Below are 17,391 nucleotides of genomic sequence, written 5' to 3' on the forward strand. Positions count from 1 at the left end.
CACGCAATTTGTTTGCTCTACTTTTAGGATACCAACTGTCCTGGAAATTGTGACACGTGGCCCTGTCACGCCTTCTCCTCCACCTTTTTGCCCACATAGTCCTGACTTATTTCAGTTGACTTTAGCCCGTCATTGTCATAAAATAATAAATGCCGCTTATAAACACACATTGTCATCTTCAGGGGATGGGTAAATAAATAATAGTTGGGTGGATAGCTGGGGAACACAGCCAATCATTAATTCGATTGCGGCACAACTCTGTCTTTAGGGTTGCCCCACCATGCGACTGGCTAAAATGTCAATAAAACTATTGTTGTCCGTGTCGGGGAGTGACCCAGAAAATGAGTTTGTTGACGTCATGCCGAGAACCAATGAATGCCCAATCGTGCACTGCGAAAAATTTTACCTAAATTCGTTATCAGAGTAACCTAAAAGTGGAATAAGAATCCCATGAATAAGAATAAGAAATCCCATGAATAGTTGCTTGTGCTCACATACGCAATGAAAAAAATCTTTAGGTTACATACCTTTTTCGCACTGTGTAAAGGAAACGCGGTGAGCTCAATCATCCCCGTCAGCTGGACAGGAAGAGGAGCCGGGAGCGGGTACCGGGAGGAAGTTGAAAGGAAGCCAAGACGGAAGGATGCATTATGCTCGCCTTTCGGCTTTTGCTGTGGTTTCGCTTCATTCTCGGATTCGCTGGAACTTCCGGCCCAAATGGATTTATTTCTGTTTTTCTACTTCCTCCGCTTCGCTACATTGGCTTTGCTTTTATTTTTTATTAATTATTGCCTTTTTGCCTGTTTTGGTGGCCTAAATTTAGGTGTCAGCTGCTGTTGGCGGCGGCAGCTGCCAATTTGAAATTTTATACTTTGCGGTCAAACTTCGGTATCTCTGTCATTTCTTTCTCCCTTTCACTTGGCACGCGTTGGCACAAAGCAGGTGCAAAGTCAGGTAAATAATGCGAAAGAAAGAGAAAAAAACCGTTTTAATGGGTTTTCCATTACACGCTGAGGTCATCGCTGCACTCACTGTAATCAAATTATTTCCAGCAGGAAAAATCCCCCCAATACCCTCTATGAACTTGGCTAATTGTGATGACCTAAGCGCTGTGAGCCATTAATGGGTTAATAATGTGCCAAAGCAAATAAAAACCTTCTTAGCCTAATTAAGTGTCGTTTCTAGCTGTTGATAATTGTAATTGCAGCCCAAAAAAGTTTAGCATTCCAGCCACAGCCGATTTTGGCCATTATCGAAAATGCTTTTGGCCAAAAGCGGGACAATCATCGAAATTGTGGTTAAGCAAATTAGGGTCAAGTTGGCGAAGAGAGTGAGATTAATTGGGTTTTTGGGTGCCCGGTAAAGGGGAGGCCAGTCTTTTGTTTAAACCAAAAATTAAAATACTTTCAAAACTTTTCAAACTTTTTAATATATAGTAGTTTGGTAACCATTCATTGAGGGAATCATTTATGTATGTATATATTCAAATTCCATCTTGTTGTGTACTTGACTGACTTTTGTAGAACTCGAATTGCACTCGAATCTGCTTAAAGCTCTTCGCCTTGGCTTACTTTCTGTGCACTTTTGATCATTTGATACCCTGACGGGCAGAATTTTCCGCAGAACTCGCTTGGGACCTTCTAGAGTTGCAGTGAGTGAGTGTTTGGACTTAAACAAAGCCTCTAATTCGAGCCAAAGTTAGATCCCAAGCCTAGGCTTCGATAGTTAGCAGGCGGCAGTTGGCTATCGGCTTACCTTATAAATGGAGGGGGAACTGGCTTAAAACAAATGCCGAGCTTTGTTTAGCCAGTTTTTAAAGTCAAACCAGTTAGCTGGTTTGGCCAGCTCAACTTTCAGTTTTTGTGCCCCTCAAAAAGAAAAAAACAAAAACAAAACAACAACTTTGGAGGAAAAATGACAAGCGGAAAACATTGTTTACATTGATTGCGCCGCAGAGGAAGAAGGCGAGAAGTTAAAATTACTGGGCAAGAATTATGAGAATTAGCAGCAAATTATTTATGAATGGGGCGTGTTTAAATAAAGTGACTTGAGATCGAAGATCATTAGCATGCCAACAAGAAAAAAGGAGGAACAAAAGAGAACAAGATCAGGGAACAGAGGTAAATTGGCTGACAGGTAACTGGGAGTGATATAAGACTTTGTTTCCCACCTTGATCCATCGATTGCGTCTGGTTTTTATTGCTCCATCCGAGGAGATCTGCTGGCGATTAACTTCTATGTGTGATGTGTAAATTATGTGCTGGCATTGTGTTCTTAACTGCTTTTGTGCCGTTTGACTGTCTAACTGTTGTTTTGTTGTTTTCAACAGGCCAAGCAACGACCTTAGGCTTAATTTATGCCAAAAAACACGTAGAAAACCCTCGCAACAGCCTTGTAATAGTTCCGTTCCTACTACTCCTCCAATAGAAACTCTTTTTTTCGTGAATAAATTCGCACATGCAGTCAACTATAATCTCAATTAAAGTGCTCAATTCTGTGCTGAATTTTAAGTCTGATTAGGTACACTTAAGCCAGGTCTAAGTCGCCGTCAAGAGTTTTTCACCATTTTGTTCAAAGACACAACTAGTTTGGTTTCATACTTTCTTAGCGTGTGTATCCATCCATCTCTCTCTGCTGCCAGCTGTCAATCTATGGCTATCTCTTTTGCTACTGGCATGCCGGAAAAGCATTGTTATTGCCAACTTTCGCTGGCAAGAAAAGTTGAAAATCTGACTGCATGGGTGTGTGAAAAGCGTTTGTTCAGTGTGCCCATGTAAATGTTATGTGTGTTTGTTATTTGTTATTTCAACCAACAATGCCATGGAAATTAGCTGACACAGAAATTGAAAAAAATACAGAAAAAGAAAACGCAGACAGCTGATAAAGCTCACTCGAGCATTGCAGATTCAGATACAAAGATACTCAGATACCCAGATACTTAGATATATTCATAGCCAAGGCTTTTCATAAGCGGATCAGTCATTTGACATATTCGTGCGGCTTAAAAACAAGTTTTTCTTTATCATTTTTCGCACACCGAGATCGCTGGCTTTGGCCATTAGCCTTATTGGACATTTGCAATTCACTTAGCGCTGCATACGAGTACCCTCCTCATTTCTCGGGTCACGCGACCCAAAAATCCATGTCAGAGTTCACAACAGTTACAGCGGAATAAAGTCTGCCACATGAACTCGGGGCACGCCACTGAAAGATAAAAAAAATAAACAAGCCAACACATAAGAAATTAATGGCCATCAAGTGCGAAAAAGTTCATTTCTCTTCGCTTTTTTTCTGTGCTTGTTTTTTTTGTTGTATTTTTTGTTTGTTTTATGACGCCTTGTAAACTGTCACAGAAGATGGTAAAAGGGTGAGGGGTGTGGCAGATTGGTGGGCGACCTGGTCACCAGGTTTACCCCAGAGGCAAGCGACAGCCAGAGATGACAAATGGGATTGTCGCATTGCCGCAGGTTTTACTTTATTTGGTTCAATGAACCGATGACTGGAGTAAGATAAATGCGGAGGTGTGCTTAGAAATGATTTAAAAAGGTGTGAATACTAAACTCCTCTTGCGTGCCAAGTAATGTAATTAGAACATTTTACGTTTTCAAGAGAGGTATATTAATAATTATAGAAGATTTAAAAACGGTTTAGCAGGGTTTGTAAGTAAAGTCGAGTATGATATAGGAAATATTTAATGGAAGTCCAAAGTACCTATCATATTGATAAGGCAGCATTTGAAGGGCTTTGAAGTTGAATGAGATATCATGGTCCTCTTCAGTTTCGAAAATATCCCCAACAAATCCACAACCTTGTTCTTTTGTTTGCACAACTCTCAAGAGCATTTCCCCCACTAAAAATCTCCATTTGCCAGCAGACACCCGCACTTCTTGTCCACACGCCTCAGATTGATTTGCTGCCAAAAATTATAATCATCTGACGGATCAGCCCACTTGGCCTCATTCGCCATATAAACAAAAGCTAGATATTCATGTATTTCGATGCCTCTGTATGTAAATTACGCGGCGCAGAGAAACCTTGACTCTGGTTCAATTAATAATTAAATCTCATTTGTTTTTCCGTCACTTTTTTATGGCTTTTGTTAATTGAATTTCAGTCGTAAGAGACGCAGACTCGTTGTTTTCTGGTTCTTTTTTGCCGGCCAAAGAAACAAAGAAACCAAATCAATTCAAATTCGGCCAAGACGGGAAAGAAACAAATAACCCAAAGACTTAGCCAAGGTTTTAGACAGCGTCGCGTGCGTGTCAAACTTGAGAAAAACTTAAAAATAAATAATAATAAAGTAATAATAACAATAAACAGCATTCGCCAGTGAGATACCAACAAACAAACAGTTGATATGCCCTGAAGATAATTCCGAGATTTTGTTCCGGTTTTTTGTCTGCCTGATGATGATGTTGCTCCGCGGCTGTGGCTGTGGCTGCCGTTGCTGGGAAAGAAAGTTTCTAAATGAAATTGCTCGCAATGTTGGTGTGTTAAAAAATAAAGAGGAAAAGATAAATTCATTAGGCAGAGACCGAAATCCCGTTGCCCCCGGGCAATGAGCTGGGAAAGGGCTCTAAAAGTGGTTAACACGCCCACAAACGAGCGTTCGTCTCCCCCCGCACTTGTTTTTATTATCTGTATTTCTGTATTTTCTGTTTTTCTCGCTGTGTGAATTTCTTCATAAATATTTCGTAAAAAGAAAGTTTCACAGTGGCTGACAAACTGTAACGCACCCAAAAAAAAAAAAAAAACAGAAAAAGAGTAAATAAATAAACAAAGCATAAACAAAAACCTGACGCCGAATGAATCACCAAAGTGATTGTGGCTGTGTGTTGAAAGTGTTAAATGCATTGCATATGTACTATACATGGGGATTTGGATGTGGATTTGGTTTGGGTTTTGCTTTTGGATTTGGCCAACACTTTGGCTTCACTCGAATCTGCTGACCAATGGTCACTGCTCGTTGTTTTTCTTTTGTTACCGATCATTGCTCAACTCTGAGTTTGAGGCCTGGCTTTTATTTTCGTTTTGCATTTCACTTTGCGGCCAATTTAGCCGCTTGCATGACTCCCCATTGTTGTTGTTTTCTAGTCGCCGTTGGCCATTTCGGAATTTTTTTTTAATTGGCGCCCAACATGCAATTGGCCAATGATTCTCCAACTTGGAATTGCACTCTGCAGGATGTCAATGATTGATTACAAAAGTGGAGTGTCTCGTCTCCGTCGCACTTCTCACACATTTATATTTCATTTTTTATGAATTTCGTCTGCATTGCGTGCCCAACTTTTGTTATGCCAACGGTTTTGTTATTTATCTGGCTTATTAAGTTTATGGACTGCTAATTTATTGATTTATATGCCAGACTGCAGTTGGAGTTTTGTTTTCGACTCGTGAGCTATGCCAGACACGTTGTTAAACAAAAAAGTAAGGTGATTGAATTGGCAATGAGCATAAAGAAATCAAGGGAGTTCAGTTAAATCTGGCAGTTGCATGGAAAATGTATTCTTGAATCTGTAAATTGGTGAAATTGAATAAATATGATGAAATGATTCGTGTAGTTGAGACTCGGTTGCAATCATTTCTTAATTTAAAAAAAGGTTTATGTTGGCATACTATTTATCTAGGTTTTCATCTGCAACTGCACTCTGAAAATGGCTGATGCAGCAATGGAAAACACAGATGATTCAGGCTTTTCCATTACTCCTTAGTCAGCCATTAAGTCGCTTTGACTCTTTCAGCGTAAACAATCAACGGAGTCGAGTACCGAGAATAGTTTTATGGGCCTTTCGCTGATTTCCATCTGGCGTCTGCTATTTAAATTTCATCAAAAAAAAAAAGGAGAAAGAAATCCCCGACGATTCCAGTCTCGTGTGCGATCATAAATAAGTCAACGAATGTTTGCAGACGGGCGGCAAATGGGATTGGACTCATAAGCAAGTGGAGGGCAAGGGGGTCGAAGGCGTTGGTGAATGCACTTGTGGGCACTCACTTGGCGTCAAAAGATTTGCTATAAATAAGCAACAGCAGCTGAGGAAGCAATTTGCGGCAATTGCCACTTACTGCATGCAGTTACAGTTTGAGAGCCGGGCTGCGAGTTCCGAATAATGAATAATGAACCACGAATGCAGTGCAGCACATGCAAATGAATGAAGATTAACGATGAGCGAGTGTTAAATCGGGCTGGCGACATGCGTTGACCCAGTTTTTGGGCAGTATTTCCCTCCCAAAAAAAAAAAATAAAGAAGCGAAACCAAAGATACATATGTAGATACAGATATGCCAAGTAAAAAGTGAATGTTGCCGATGCCAAAAAAACGCCAACGCATCGGCTTCGATGGTCAGGCAACTTTTTTCGAGTAAACTACAAGCAGCGAAATGTCAGACCCCCCCAGCTGAAGCCACTGTCATAAATCATTTAGAAACCCGCTGACAAATACACCAAAAGTATGTAACTCGAGAGTGGCTCAACCTAGATAACTTCACAGTAAATATATATCTAGTTAACCAAATTAAAAACTTTTAAGCTGTATATTTATATTCAGTTGGACTAACTATTAAAACTTTTGCAGAGCCCTGTTAAATTGACAGCCTTTTCGTATTCCGAATGAAGAACCTTTCCATTTGCTTTCCACAGAGCTCCAAGCCTTTTTCACTTTATTTTCCCTGTCATGTTCCAACTGCAGCTGACATTTTGAACCACAACCAATCGAAATTGCCTTACAAATTCAATATGCACGTTCAATTTGTTAACCTCGTCGTCGTCGTTGGTCGCATGTTTTGGCCAAGTAAACAATGCGTTATGCTCCAGTTTGGCTTGTTTAATCAATATTTGATATGAGGCAGGGCATTGAGTTTACCTACGGCTTGGATAACACACATTTTCCCACTAATTATGGGCAGGAAACGCTCATATCGTGTTCGCTCTTTGGAGCTTTGACAATTGGCTAAAAACATGCAGAAAACTTCCTAGGAAACAAAAATGGGAGTACAACTTTGGGGCCTGGTAATTTATAGCATTGGAGCAGATTCTAGGAAGGGTTCGCCAAGAACATCATCAGGTTGAACATATTCTTTCATGTTTCACGCTTGACTGCCAAAATTCTCGTGAGACAAAAGAACCTCTCTTCGTTCACTTCACAAGTCTCCACGGGGAGGAGTTGGTAACTCAAGTTGAAAGGCAACGAGTCTCGATCACACGAGCAATTATTTTATGAGAAAAGCTAGCCAAGCGAAGGAAAATAATAAAAAAAAAGGGGGAAGACTTTTTTGTGAAGAGTGGCTTGGCCAACTACTTGGGATATGGGCTGGCGGCAAAACTTTTGTCAGCTGTTTGTAATTTAAATGTGCAAAGTTACACAAAGTCTTGGGCATTCGAGTGGAAACGGAGCAGCTTCAATGCGCAGGCGCAAAAGGGTTAAATGGGGAGATGAAGGTTGGGCAAGCTCACGAAAGTCAAAGAAAGGTTTGAGAGGCACTGCACAGTTGAGGGCAAGTGAGTAGTGAACAAGAGAAATTATATATCATTAAATTGAGCTTAGTTATTAGGCATAATTTAATTGGAGACAACAGAGAAGCTTGGAGAAGTACTAATATCTTCACAGGGACTTGGAGTTGAATAGCGATGTTGTCTTCTGGCTTATGAACCCCGCCCAAAAATCACTTGATGACACCCACTATTATGTTCAGTACGGATGTGCCGTAGCTTGTGTGAATCGCAGAATATCTTATTACGCCAACCCCTTACGACTTCTCCCCATCTTTTTTGCTGCTCATAAAGCCGTGACATGGAGTCATGCTCCTCATACCTTATACCTTTGCCTTTCGAGTTACCTCAGATCGAGGGAAATTGCTTCCCGTGGGCGTGTGGGAATGGAATGGAGTGGAGTTGCTTTGGCTTTGGCTTCAACTTCTGGCTTCAACTTGATTCTGCCTTGGAATTGTCGCAGCTAATTTTATGCTGCATGGGTACTGGCAGCTAAAGGGGAATATTTGAAGCGGGTGTTGGGTTCACTGCGCACAAATTGGGTCACACACACCGTGACTTCACATGCAACTCGAATCCCAACTGCGAACTGCGAACTGCGACTCCCAACTGCGAGCTGCAATTAAAAATCTATTTTTAAGCGAGCGTCGAAACCGCAAATAATGTATGTTATTTTATATTAATTAGTGGATCTTAAAAATCAATCAGGTAGCTTGCATAATTTACGGCAATCGTGAATCCATTTTTGGCTGCCTTTCGCTTTCTGCCACACAATTTTTACGTTTTTGCTTTGTTCCGCTAATGAAAATGTCGCCAAATCGCAGCAACAACACTCAATGATTGCCTTATTTAGGCCGTGTTTGGTGTTCAATAATCGTTGAACAAAACACGAATATCAATGAACCAGTTACCAATGCGATTGTGGCCAAACAAAAACGCCCCCAAACCGTGTGTGTGAGCTCACTTTATACACTTCTTACAAACTCGCGACATGATCTCATTCCGATTGCAGTCCGTAAAACTTCTACGCATGTTATGAGATTATTTTATGATATGTGAAGTCTTTTCATATACATTTCAACACTTATTTGGTTCTGCTCACCGCAGAGCGATAAGAACGACTATGAGTCTATGTTAATTAAGTTTGTGAAAGCGTTTCAAACATAACAATCGTGCTCAGCTCGAATCACTCATACGTGTGGAGAATGCCAAGTTGAAAGATCGCCTTTCAATGGCTTCCAAAGTACGTCGCAGCTGGAGCTGAACCCATTAGGCCTTTTTGTCTTTATAGTATAGCGGTATTGTTCAAGTTCTGCTATAAGAAAATAAAAGCATCTGATCTTTGTTACTACTCGTTTAAGAACTACTAGCTGGTAATTCTTCATGATCTTAATACCGTAAACTGTCCAACCTCAAAGTCTCAAATCCTCAAACCGCCATGCACAGTTTGACACTCACTCTTGACTTGTGACATTTGTGATTTATGCGATTTTGATTTAAGCACTTCAATCTCGAGTTTGGCTTGTGTTTTTTGCATCGCCCCCTTTGGAGACTGGAATAAATCATGTGGCGAGTGGGTTGCACTGGGGGGATTGGGATTTGTAGTCGTATATACATACATCTCCTGCTCTCCCGACATTTGTCTCACGTGCGTAGACAGCACACATATATCAATCACTTGGGGAACTCGTATGTGTCACACTTTCTGAGCTGCGCAATGTGAACCGCATAAGATATTCACAAAGGCTAAAACAGAAATAATATTACAATATTAGCAGTTTGGAAAGCACTGCCGCGGATGACAGACATCCCCTTTCCAACTCGCTGTGTTTTTTAAGCCTTTTTTAGGGGCCTGCTTCCTGTGCTTTTGTTAAATTTTGTTTTCATTTATTCGCTTTTTGGGGTGTGAGAAGTACGAGAGGTAGGAGAAATACGAGGGCGTTGAATGCAAAATGCACATTTTTAATGACGCCCGCCTGCACTTGAGCAGCAACAATAAAAACAACAAGGAAGCCTTGTTGACTCTGGGCAACGTCGCAGGATTTTGATGCACATATGGAGGTGTCCAAAGGAGGCAGGAGGAACTGCTGCCCTTCGCCTTATGCAAATCGCTTGTTCAATGCAGGAGATGACTTTGCCAGGGTCTGCCCTTTCCACTCGTCGCAAGTGTCCCTCTTCACATGCCACTACCCCATTAACCTCGAAACGATGACACTCGACAGTGAGAGAAAATGTTTAACCGAATCTCCTTGTCTGTAGATGGAAACTCCAGAGCCGAGCACTAAGTTGAATTAATGCTTTTGGGTAATAGCTATCTTGTTGGCCTTTAAAGATGAAGTCCAGATATAACATCATTTGACACAACTTTAATTCTCTGTGCAGTTCGTGTTCCTCTTCAGGTTGCCATATGGCTGTAGTGCCTCCTCCCCAGCTTCCCCCACTTTGGTTCCATTTCTGTTCGGTGTTCGGTGTTCAGTGTTCAGTGGTGTTCTATATGTTCTTTTCTGCTCTAAGCTCGTAACACTTTTCCACATCTTGTGGCTCGTGCACTCGTACTGGCTCTGTATGTAGTATGTAATCCGCTTAAGTTCCTCGGAATCGGCACATGAACATCATCATCGGCGTTATGATTGTCATTATTGTTCGGCGGGAAGCGGAATGATCATTTGTCAGAAGCGAGTTTCTTGTTCTGCACAAGTTCTACATTCGTCATGCTTTCCACTTTATTACATTTAACTTTGGCATTTTCCGGTTTCGGTTTGTGTAGTTGTCTGCTTGTGCTTAATACTTCTCTGGCAGCCTCCGCACAAATGGTTTCCTAATTAGATCTCATAAAACAAGCCAAACTGAAACCAAAACCAATTCCCAAAGTGGAAATCTTCACAAATTAACTAAAGGAAAAACTCAGAGAGATAGGGATATTTCCCTTATTAGATGAGTCACTTGTCCGCTGACTTCTTTTGTTTACCCAACCACAGACAGCTTATCCAACTAACTATCTATTTTCGGGGTGGGGTTCCCCCCCAGCCGTTTACCAGTTTTCCCATTTCCCATTTACCATTTACCATTTAGGCAAACATTAAAAGGCCAACCGCCCTTGGCAAATGAAGCCAACTAAGCGTGTGACGTGACCGACTCTATAAGCAATATCTGCAATCGTCCCGTAGCTCCAGTTTCCATTTAATTCCGAATGAACGTCTAGGGTTACAACAAAATTTATTAATTTTCCTCAATTGCCACATTCGTTTTGTTTGCCTGCAAAGAGGGAGTTACAGTAGGAAACTGCATTTGCATATTTCGTTTTAGACCATAGTTCGGTTCACACGATACAGATACCAACAGTTACAGATAAAGATACAGATACAAATGCAGATACATATGAATAGTAGAGCGATGGATGTCAAAATGCATTGGATATGCACCCAAATGACTGACAATGCAATTCATTAGCGGTGCAGTCAACTGCCTGGAAACTCGGCTTGAATGGCACACAACGCGAATTTGAATAATCGAATCGGTTAACCTTCAATCGATTGCAGAAGTGAGAGGCGGTGACCGCACAGTGCTTGCCAAACTGTATTGCTTTTTTTAGATGCATCCACATTTCCACATTTCCCATCCTTTCTCGGCTCATTATTTCCATCTATCAAGTGGGTGCCTGCCATTTTCCAACTTCCTTTGGCTCATTATTTTCCAGCCATCAGCTGCAGTTGCAATTGGCAGCCGGCAGACTATTAAATCAAGGCACGAACTATCGATGAACCCTTGCCCGCTCCCTTTAACCCCTTGGGTACGTGCCACATTTGGCTGCAGGCCAGCGCCTGCCAAGTGCAACAAAAGAATCCCAGAAACGGGAAAACTGTTTGCAAATAAAAGAAAACTTTTTAATATGCTTGCTTGTTTAGGAGGCAACGGGTTCAGAGGCAAGGTGGTTGGGGTCGACCAGACAAAAGCTTCGAGTGGCGCCAGGAATTGTAAAGGAAATGGGAGCAGGAGCCCCCCCGTTTATGTCAAATGAAAATGTTGGCTTAATGTTATCAAAAATTCAAAGCCATTGGAAGCGGAGGTAGGTTTTCCTCTCTGCAAATCCATCACGTAATCCACGACCACGCCCCATCCACCCACTGCCACATTTGTTTGGTGCCTTTGCAAATAGTTTGTGCCAACAAAATAGCAAAGCCATCGACAGTCTCTGCACCACTCCGGCGAACCAACTGCACCACCCTGCACCACCCTGCACCACTCTGCCATTATCCAATCCATCCACATGGCTCGAGGCCGGCCCATTTGCATATGAAGCTGGGGCGCGGGCTGCGGGTTTCGGGCTACGGGCGGGTTTCACTGACGATAATTGCATGAAATTATAATGCAGCAGTGCTGCAGAGCCTCTAATTCCGCCCGTCGGCGTGTGGGAGGCTCCACTGTGGCACCCACTCACTCACACATAATCAGGCCCCAGTTGTGTGCAGGGTGCCAGTGCCACACATGGATCTCTGACACACTATCCCGCTGAACAATCAAGCCAGCTTCGTACTGGCAGAGAATGGCTAGGGAAAATTATATTTATTTCCGCCAAGGATTAGGCGGCATTGTCTGCAATGCTTGGATTTATGGTGCCATAAGATTGGGATTTTTGAAAGGTAGTTTCTTGGGACTGTCTCTGGCATCCAATTACACTACACTACATTTAACATAGTTATACTTTCCAAAAAATCATTTAACGAATTAAACTAATTTACAATCGATTTCCTCTCTACTTGCAGAACCACCACCGCGGCAGTAATGCGAGTGAGGAGCGCGTGCCACAGCCACACTCGCCCCACGACAGCCACGCCCATCCGCACAACGGTGGACTGCAGCACTCGGGATCGCGGGCAACACTGCGCCACTCGATGAACCACTCGAGCAGCTCCACAGTCTCGGGCTCCGCCTGCAGCTCCACGCCCGCCTCCCCGCAACTGAGCGGTGTGGTCAGCGCCTCCGGATGCCAGCTGCTGTCCAATGGACACCACTACCAATCTCAGTCGTCGGTGAGCTCCAACTCATCGATCGTCTCGGCCATTCCCGCCTCGCAGAGATTGCTGGAGGAGGCGCTGGCCAAACAGGCACCGTACCCCATGATCTTGCTGCCCCTGCACGGTGGCTACTGGATGGATGGCACCGAACATGAGTGCGGCTACGATGCGAGGGGAAATCCAGTGCTACCGCAGACCACCTGGATGGCAAAATTCGAGACGGACGATACGGCCAAGTGCTACAGGAGATTCTATGCCGCCAGGGAGCACTCGAATTTGATTGGGTTGGATGAGCAGTTGGGACCGATTTTGCTATCCATTAAAACGGAGAATGTAGCCAACCAGGAGCACATGCGTATCCTGATGCGATTGAGAACTGGTACGATGCACGAGCTTCTGCCAGTTTCATGCCTATTGCCACAGCCAAGCCCGGCGAAAATGGCGCATACACTGAACGAAAATATCACGGTCGAGCATTTCATGCCGATTCTGTGCCCCAAGGCCTCGCAACTCATCAGTGTATACGACGAGCATGTACTCGTTTCGCACTTCAAGTTCGGAGTGCTCTACCAAAGATATGGACAGACCACCGAGGAGGAGCTCTTCGGTAACCAGCAGACATCACCAGCTTTCGACGAGTTCTTGGATGTCCTGGGCCAAAGGATACGCCTGAAGGATCACAAGGGTTACAGGGGTGGACTTGACATTCAGAATGGTCACACGGGCGACACAGCTGTCTATGAGGTCTTCAAGGAGCGTGAGATCATGTTCCATGTGTCCACGCTATTGCCACACACCGAGGGCGATCCACAGCAGCTCCAGAGGAAGCGACACATTGGCAATGACATTGTGGCCATCGTTTTCCAGGAGACCAACACTCCCTTCTCACCGGACATGATCGCCAGTCACTTTCTGCACGCCTTCATCGTGGTCCAGCCCATTGAGCCGAACACTCCACATACCCGCTACAAGGTCAGTGTGACCGCCAGGGATGATGTGCCCTTCTTCGGTCCCACTCTCCCGAATCCCGCTGTGTTCCGCAAGGGGCAGGAGTTCAAGGAGTTCATATTGACCAAGCTGATCAATGCCGAGAACGCGTGCTACAAAGCTGAGAAGTTTGCAAAGTTGGAACAGCGCACCAGAACCTCTCTGCTCCAGAATTTGTGCGATGAACTGCGGGAGAAGACTCGCGACTTTCTGGGCACCGATCTGTCCCAGACGTCGGCAGGAAGTCCCACACCCGAGACCCCGAAGGCAGAAAGTGGTAGTGGCAATGCCGGCTCCCGCTTCATCGATACGGTGAAGAAGGCTTTAATCATGAGGGTGCGGTCGCAGAGCGTGGACACCGGCAATGGTCATGGACCTGGACAAACGGACAAATTCAGCGTGAACACCAAGCTGGGCACATTGAATTCCAAGAAGGAGGCACATCCCGAAATGCAGACACCCAACCTGAATGTAAGTTATTACCAACATATAATAATTGAAAAATTAAGTCTAATTTCTTGCTCTTTCCACAGACCTGCAGTCGCACGGCCTCCAAGTCCTCATCCAAGTCCAAGTCCTCGAACGAGTCCACTTCCTCGTCCCCGGACATTACCTCTCGCCAGGCGAACAACAACAATACCAATTCCAACGGCGGACTTCTGCCCCAAAACGGATCCGGCGGAGGCGTGGTAGCAGCGGCTGTGAGTGCCGCCCAAAACGGAGTGGTCGCCGTGGCTACCATGTCGGAAACGAGCGATGATTCCAGCCTGAATAGCGTGGATCTCGATCCGATGATGGCGCACTTGGACGGCGGAACCACCTACATTGACAGTGATACTGGGCTAGAAAGCATGAGTTCGGCAGAGGCCACCACCAAGGCGTGCTCCCTGTGCTTGGATGGAGTCCAGTCCACCATAATGGGCAGTTCCCCCAGCAACGAGACGATCGTGAAGATCGAGAACTTGCGCCAGGAGGTCACACGATTGAAGTGCGACAAGCTGGATCTACTCAGACAGAATGTGGTAGGTGTTCAATTGAAAACTAAACCGAATGACTGAATAAATACTAATTATATATTTTATTTTTGCAGACCTGTCAGCGCGACATCAAGCGACTTCGGGAGCGGGAACTTTCCCTTCAAGGCGACCTATCGGCGGCAGGCAGGGAGATCCTGCGACTGCGGGATCTCCTCAAGGAATACATGCCCGATACGGCCTCAGCACCACTCTCCATATCGCCCATCTAAGCGTTAAACGCAACCCCTTGATAACCGAATGGATGAGGCAGGAAGGCAGGAAGGCAGGAAGGCAGGAAAAGGAGTAACCACTGTGCCGTGTATAACACTTTGGAGAAAGGGATCGCTGAGTCGTTTGGAGAGTTAAATAGCAGACAGTTGGCGTAGCCCTCTAAACCCCAAACCCGAAGCCCCAAGAAAAACCCCAAACAAAAATAAAAACAAAAACTGTATTATATTTAGTTAACGTAGCTGTAGATGTAGATCCCCGCAGATCGGACAGGTAGCAGCAGGCATGCCCATGGACAAGTTATTATATGAACTACATACAAACAGTTACAAACTAAACAAAAACAAAGCGATAAAACAGCAAATGAAAACAGAACACAAAACTCAAAAAAGTACACCAAATATATAATATAAGTCTTTAAGCATATTTAACGCAAGAATAACACAAACCCTAACCGTAAATCATAAACCCCAAAAACCAATTCCAGAACCCATCCCAACTTTAACCTAAGTAGAAAGCGATCAAACACAAAGCATCACACAGAGATCGATATCGATATATTATATTAATAATAATCACAAATGAAACAAAACAAAAACCAATGTAGCAAAGTTTTGGGGTTTACAAAACCGTTACTCGTTCGTTAATCGCACTCGTAAACTGTTACTGTTGCCGTGACTGCTACTGTGACTCTCGCTTCACATTTCATCCCACATAATGGAAGAAAACTAAATTATGATCGATATATGATTTTACATTTAAACACTTTACAAAAATCACTCCGCGAAATAAACAAGAAAGAGAGTTAACTCTTAACCTTAAGTTTAAGTTGCTTTAAATACTTTTACCTAAACTGTATGTTAATTAATTATGACTTAAGTTTAACCAAACGCAGAAACCACAACATCAATGAATTGATGACTCACGAAAAGAATTTGCATGCCGCATTCAATGTATATATGTGTAGGAGCGATGTATAATTCTCGATCCATATAAGGATCTATCGAAATTATGAAAATTATGACTATTTTATGTTCTAATCGATTACTGAAATACCAATAACCGACAAATGAAAGCCACGCAATTTAAAACCAAGCAAGTAGTATTTGGGAAATGAATTCCAAAAGCAAAAGTTACACGCAAGCATGAATTTTGTCTTTGAAATCTATTCGATAAGTACCGCGAATAATTGTTTTTGTTGAGATGCATTATCATTTTTATTGTGTAAAGTATAAAAAACCAACAAATATATGCAAAATATATGGAATATATAAAAAAGTATTGTGTTTTAAGTGGATTTTAAATGGGAAAAAAGATTTTTCGTTAAATCATAAATCAATTATACTTTTTCTATAGGATCTTTACTTTAGGGTTTCTTGCCTGCATGCAATCTTATCAATGGTTTGGAAATAATGAGTATGAGTACTAACTCTATTCTCTAGATAATATCTGTAACTGTATGGAAATGGAAAGCTTTTCCATACATTTATCTAACTCTAACCTGTCTTACGCTTTAATATTTGCAGGATTGCCCATCTGATAGACAATTTTGGTACCTATGATTCGCAAATAACGAATATGCCAGTCATTGTCATGGCGCTGAAGCACTTTTTTAATCACTTACACATTTTCTGCGGACGTGCGTGTCTTATGGGGGCGGTCAGCACTTATTGGTCGACCGGCTACATTTTGTTAGCTGATCCATTAGCTGCAAGCCCCCCATAACGATCGCGATTCGGCCAATTAAGCGACCATTGTGAAGATTGTTAAACGATGTACTATATTATTTCACAGCCGAGCGAGTCACCGATTTAGCTATAAAAGCACGAGTCCCATCACCACAACCAAGTTCAGTTCAGACACACCGACCCAACCCAACATCATGCAGTCTACTCCAATCGTTCTGGTGGCAATCGTCCTCTTTGGCGCCGCCATGGTGCGAGCCTTTGACGAGAAGGAAGCAATGGCCAAGCTGATGGAGACAGCCGAGGGCTGCCTTGCGGAGGTGGGTGCCAGCGACGCCGATCTGCAGGACATGATCAAGAAGCAGCCGGCCAGCACATATGCCGGCAAGTGCCTGCGCGCCTGCGTGATGAAGAACTTCGGGCTGCTGGGCGCCAACGGCAAACTGGACACGGAGGCGGCTCACGAGAAGGCCAAGCAGTACACGGGCAACGATCCGGCCAAGCTAAAGGTTGCCCTGGAGATCGGTGACACCTGCAGCGCCATCACTGTGCCCGACGATCACTGCGAGGCCGCCGAAGCCTACGGCATGTGCTTCAAGAGCGAGGCCAAGAAACACGGACTTATTTAAACGCTTCCACAGCTGCACCACATGGACACGCCGACAATGTTCCCTGGAATCCCAAATTTGTATCTTTAAGTTTTGATTAATCGAAGTCGAGTAAAATAAATGCATTGAAAAAGGAATTGGGAAGTCTCCGATTTTTATGTTTAAATTTCTGAGTGCATCAATTTTTTGAAACCTTTTTTATGGCTTTAAATGTTACTGGTCTTATTAGATAACAAAAGTAAATGACAGATCAGTAATAGTTTATAGATTTTGTAAAAGTTAAATTCAAAACTAAAGAATCTAAGGAAACCGTTACTTTTTATCTCATACATCCCGATTATACAATGTATCTATATATCATTTCGA

General features: G+C 43.3%; 2 protein-coding genes across 7 annotated transcripts in view; both read left to right on the forward strand.

Annotated features, from left to right (window-relative positions):
• Positions 1-15,065, forward strand: part of LOC120445222 (rap1 GTPase-activating protein 1) — a 79,973-nt gene extending 64,908 nt beyond the window's left edge. For all 6 annotated transcript variants that reach the window (XM_039625482.1, XM_039625490.1, XM_039625517.2 and 3 more), the window contains 3 exons: positions 12,250-13,959; positions 14,022-14,510; positions 14,579-15,065. In XM_039625482.1, the coding sequence (XP_039481416.1) occupies positions 12,250-13,959; positions 14,022-14,510; positions 14,579-14,734 (2,355 nt within the window). In that variant the 3' untranslated portion in view covers positions 14,735-15,065. The remainder of the gene's footprint in view (positions 1-12,249; positions 13,960-14,021; positions 14,511-14,578) is intronic.
• A 1,527-nt stretch (positions 15,066-16,592) lies between these two features.
• Positions 16,593-17,156, forward strand: LOC120450388 (general odorant-binding protein 28a). The gene has a single exon (XM_039633383.1). The coding sequence runs from the start codon at positions 16,615-16,617 to the stop codon at positions 17,044-17,046; it is 432 nt and encodes a 143-aa protein (XP_039489317.1). The 5' UTR covers positions 16,593-16,614; the 3' UTR covers positions 17,047-17,156.
• Positions 17,157-17,391: the final 235 nt, after the last annotated feature.

This window comes from Drosophila santomea, chromosome 2L (genome assembly GCF_016746245.2).
Source record: "Drosophila santomea strain STO CAGO 1482 chromosome 2L, Prin_Dsan_1.1, whole genome shotgun sequence".
In the NCBI taxonomy this organism is placed as follows: domain Eukaryota; kingdom Metazoa; phylum Arthropoda; class Insecta; order Diptera; family Drosophilidae; genus Drosophila; species Drosophila santomea.

What these genes read in the sequence shown, in the direction of transcription:
- LOC120450388 (XM_039633383.1), top strand. Translation starts at nt 16,615, where the DNA reads ATGCAGTCTACTCCAATCGTTCTGGTGGCAATCGTCCTCTTTGGCGCC.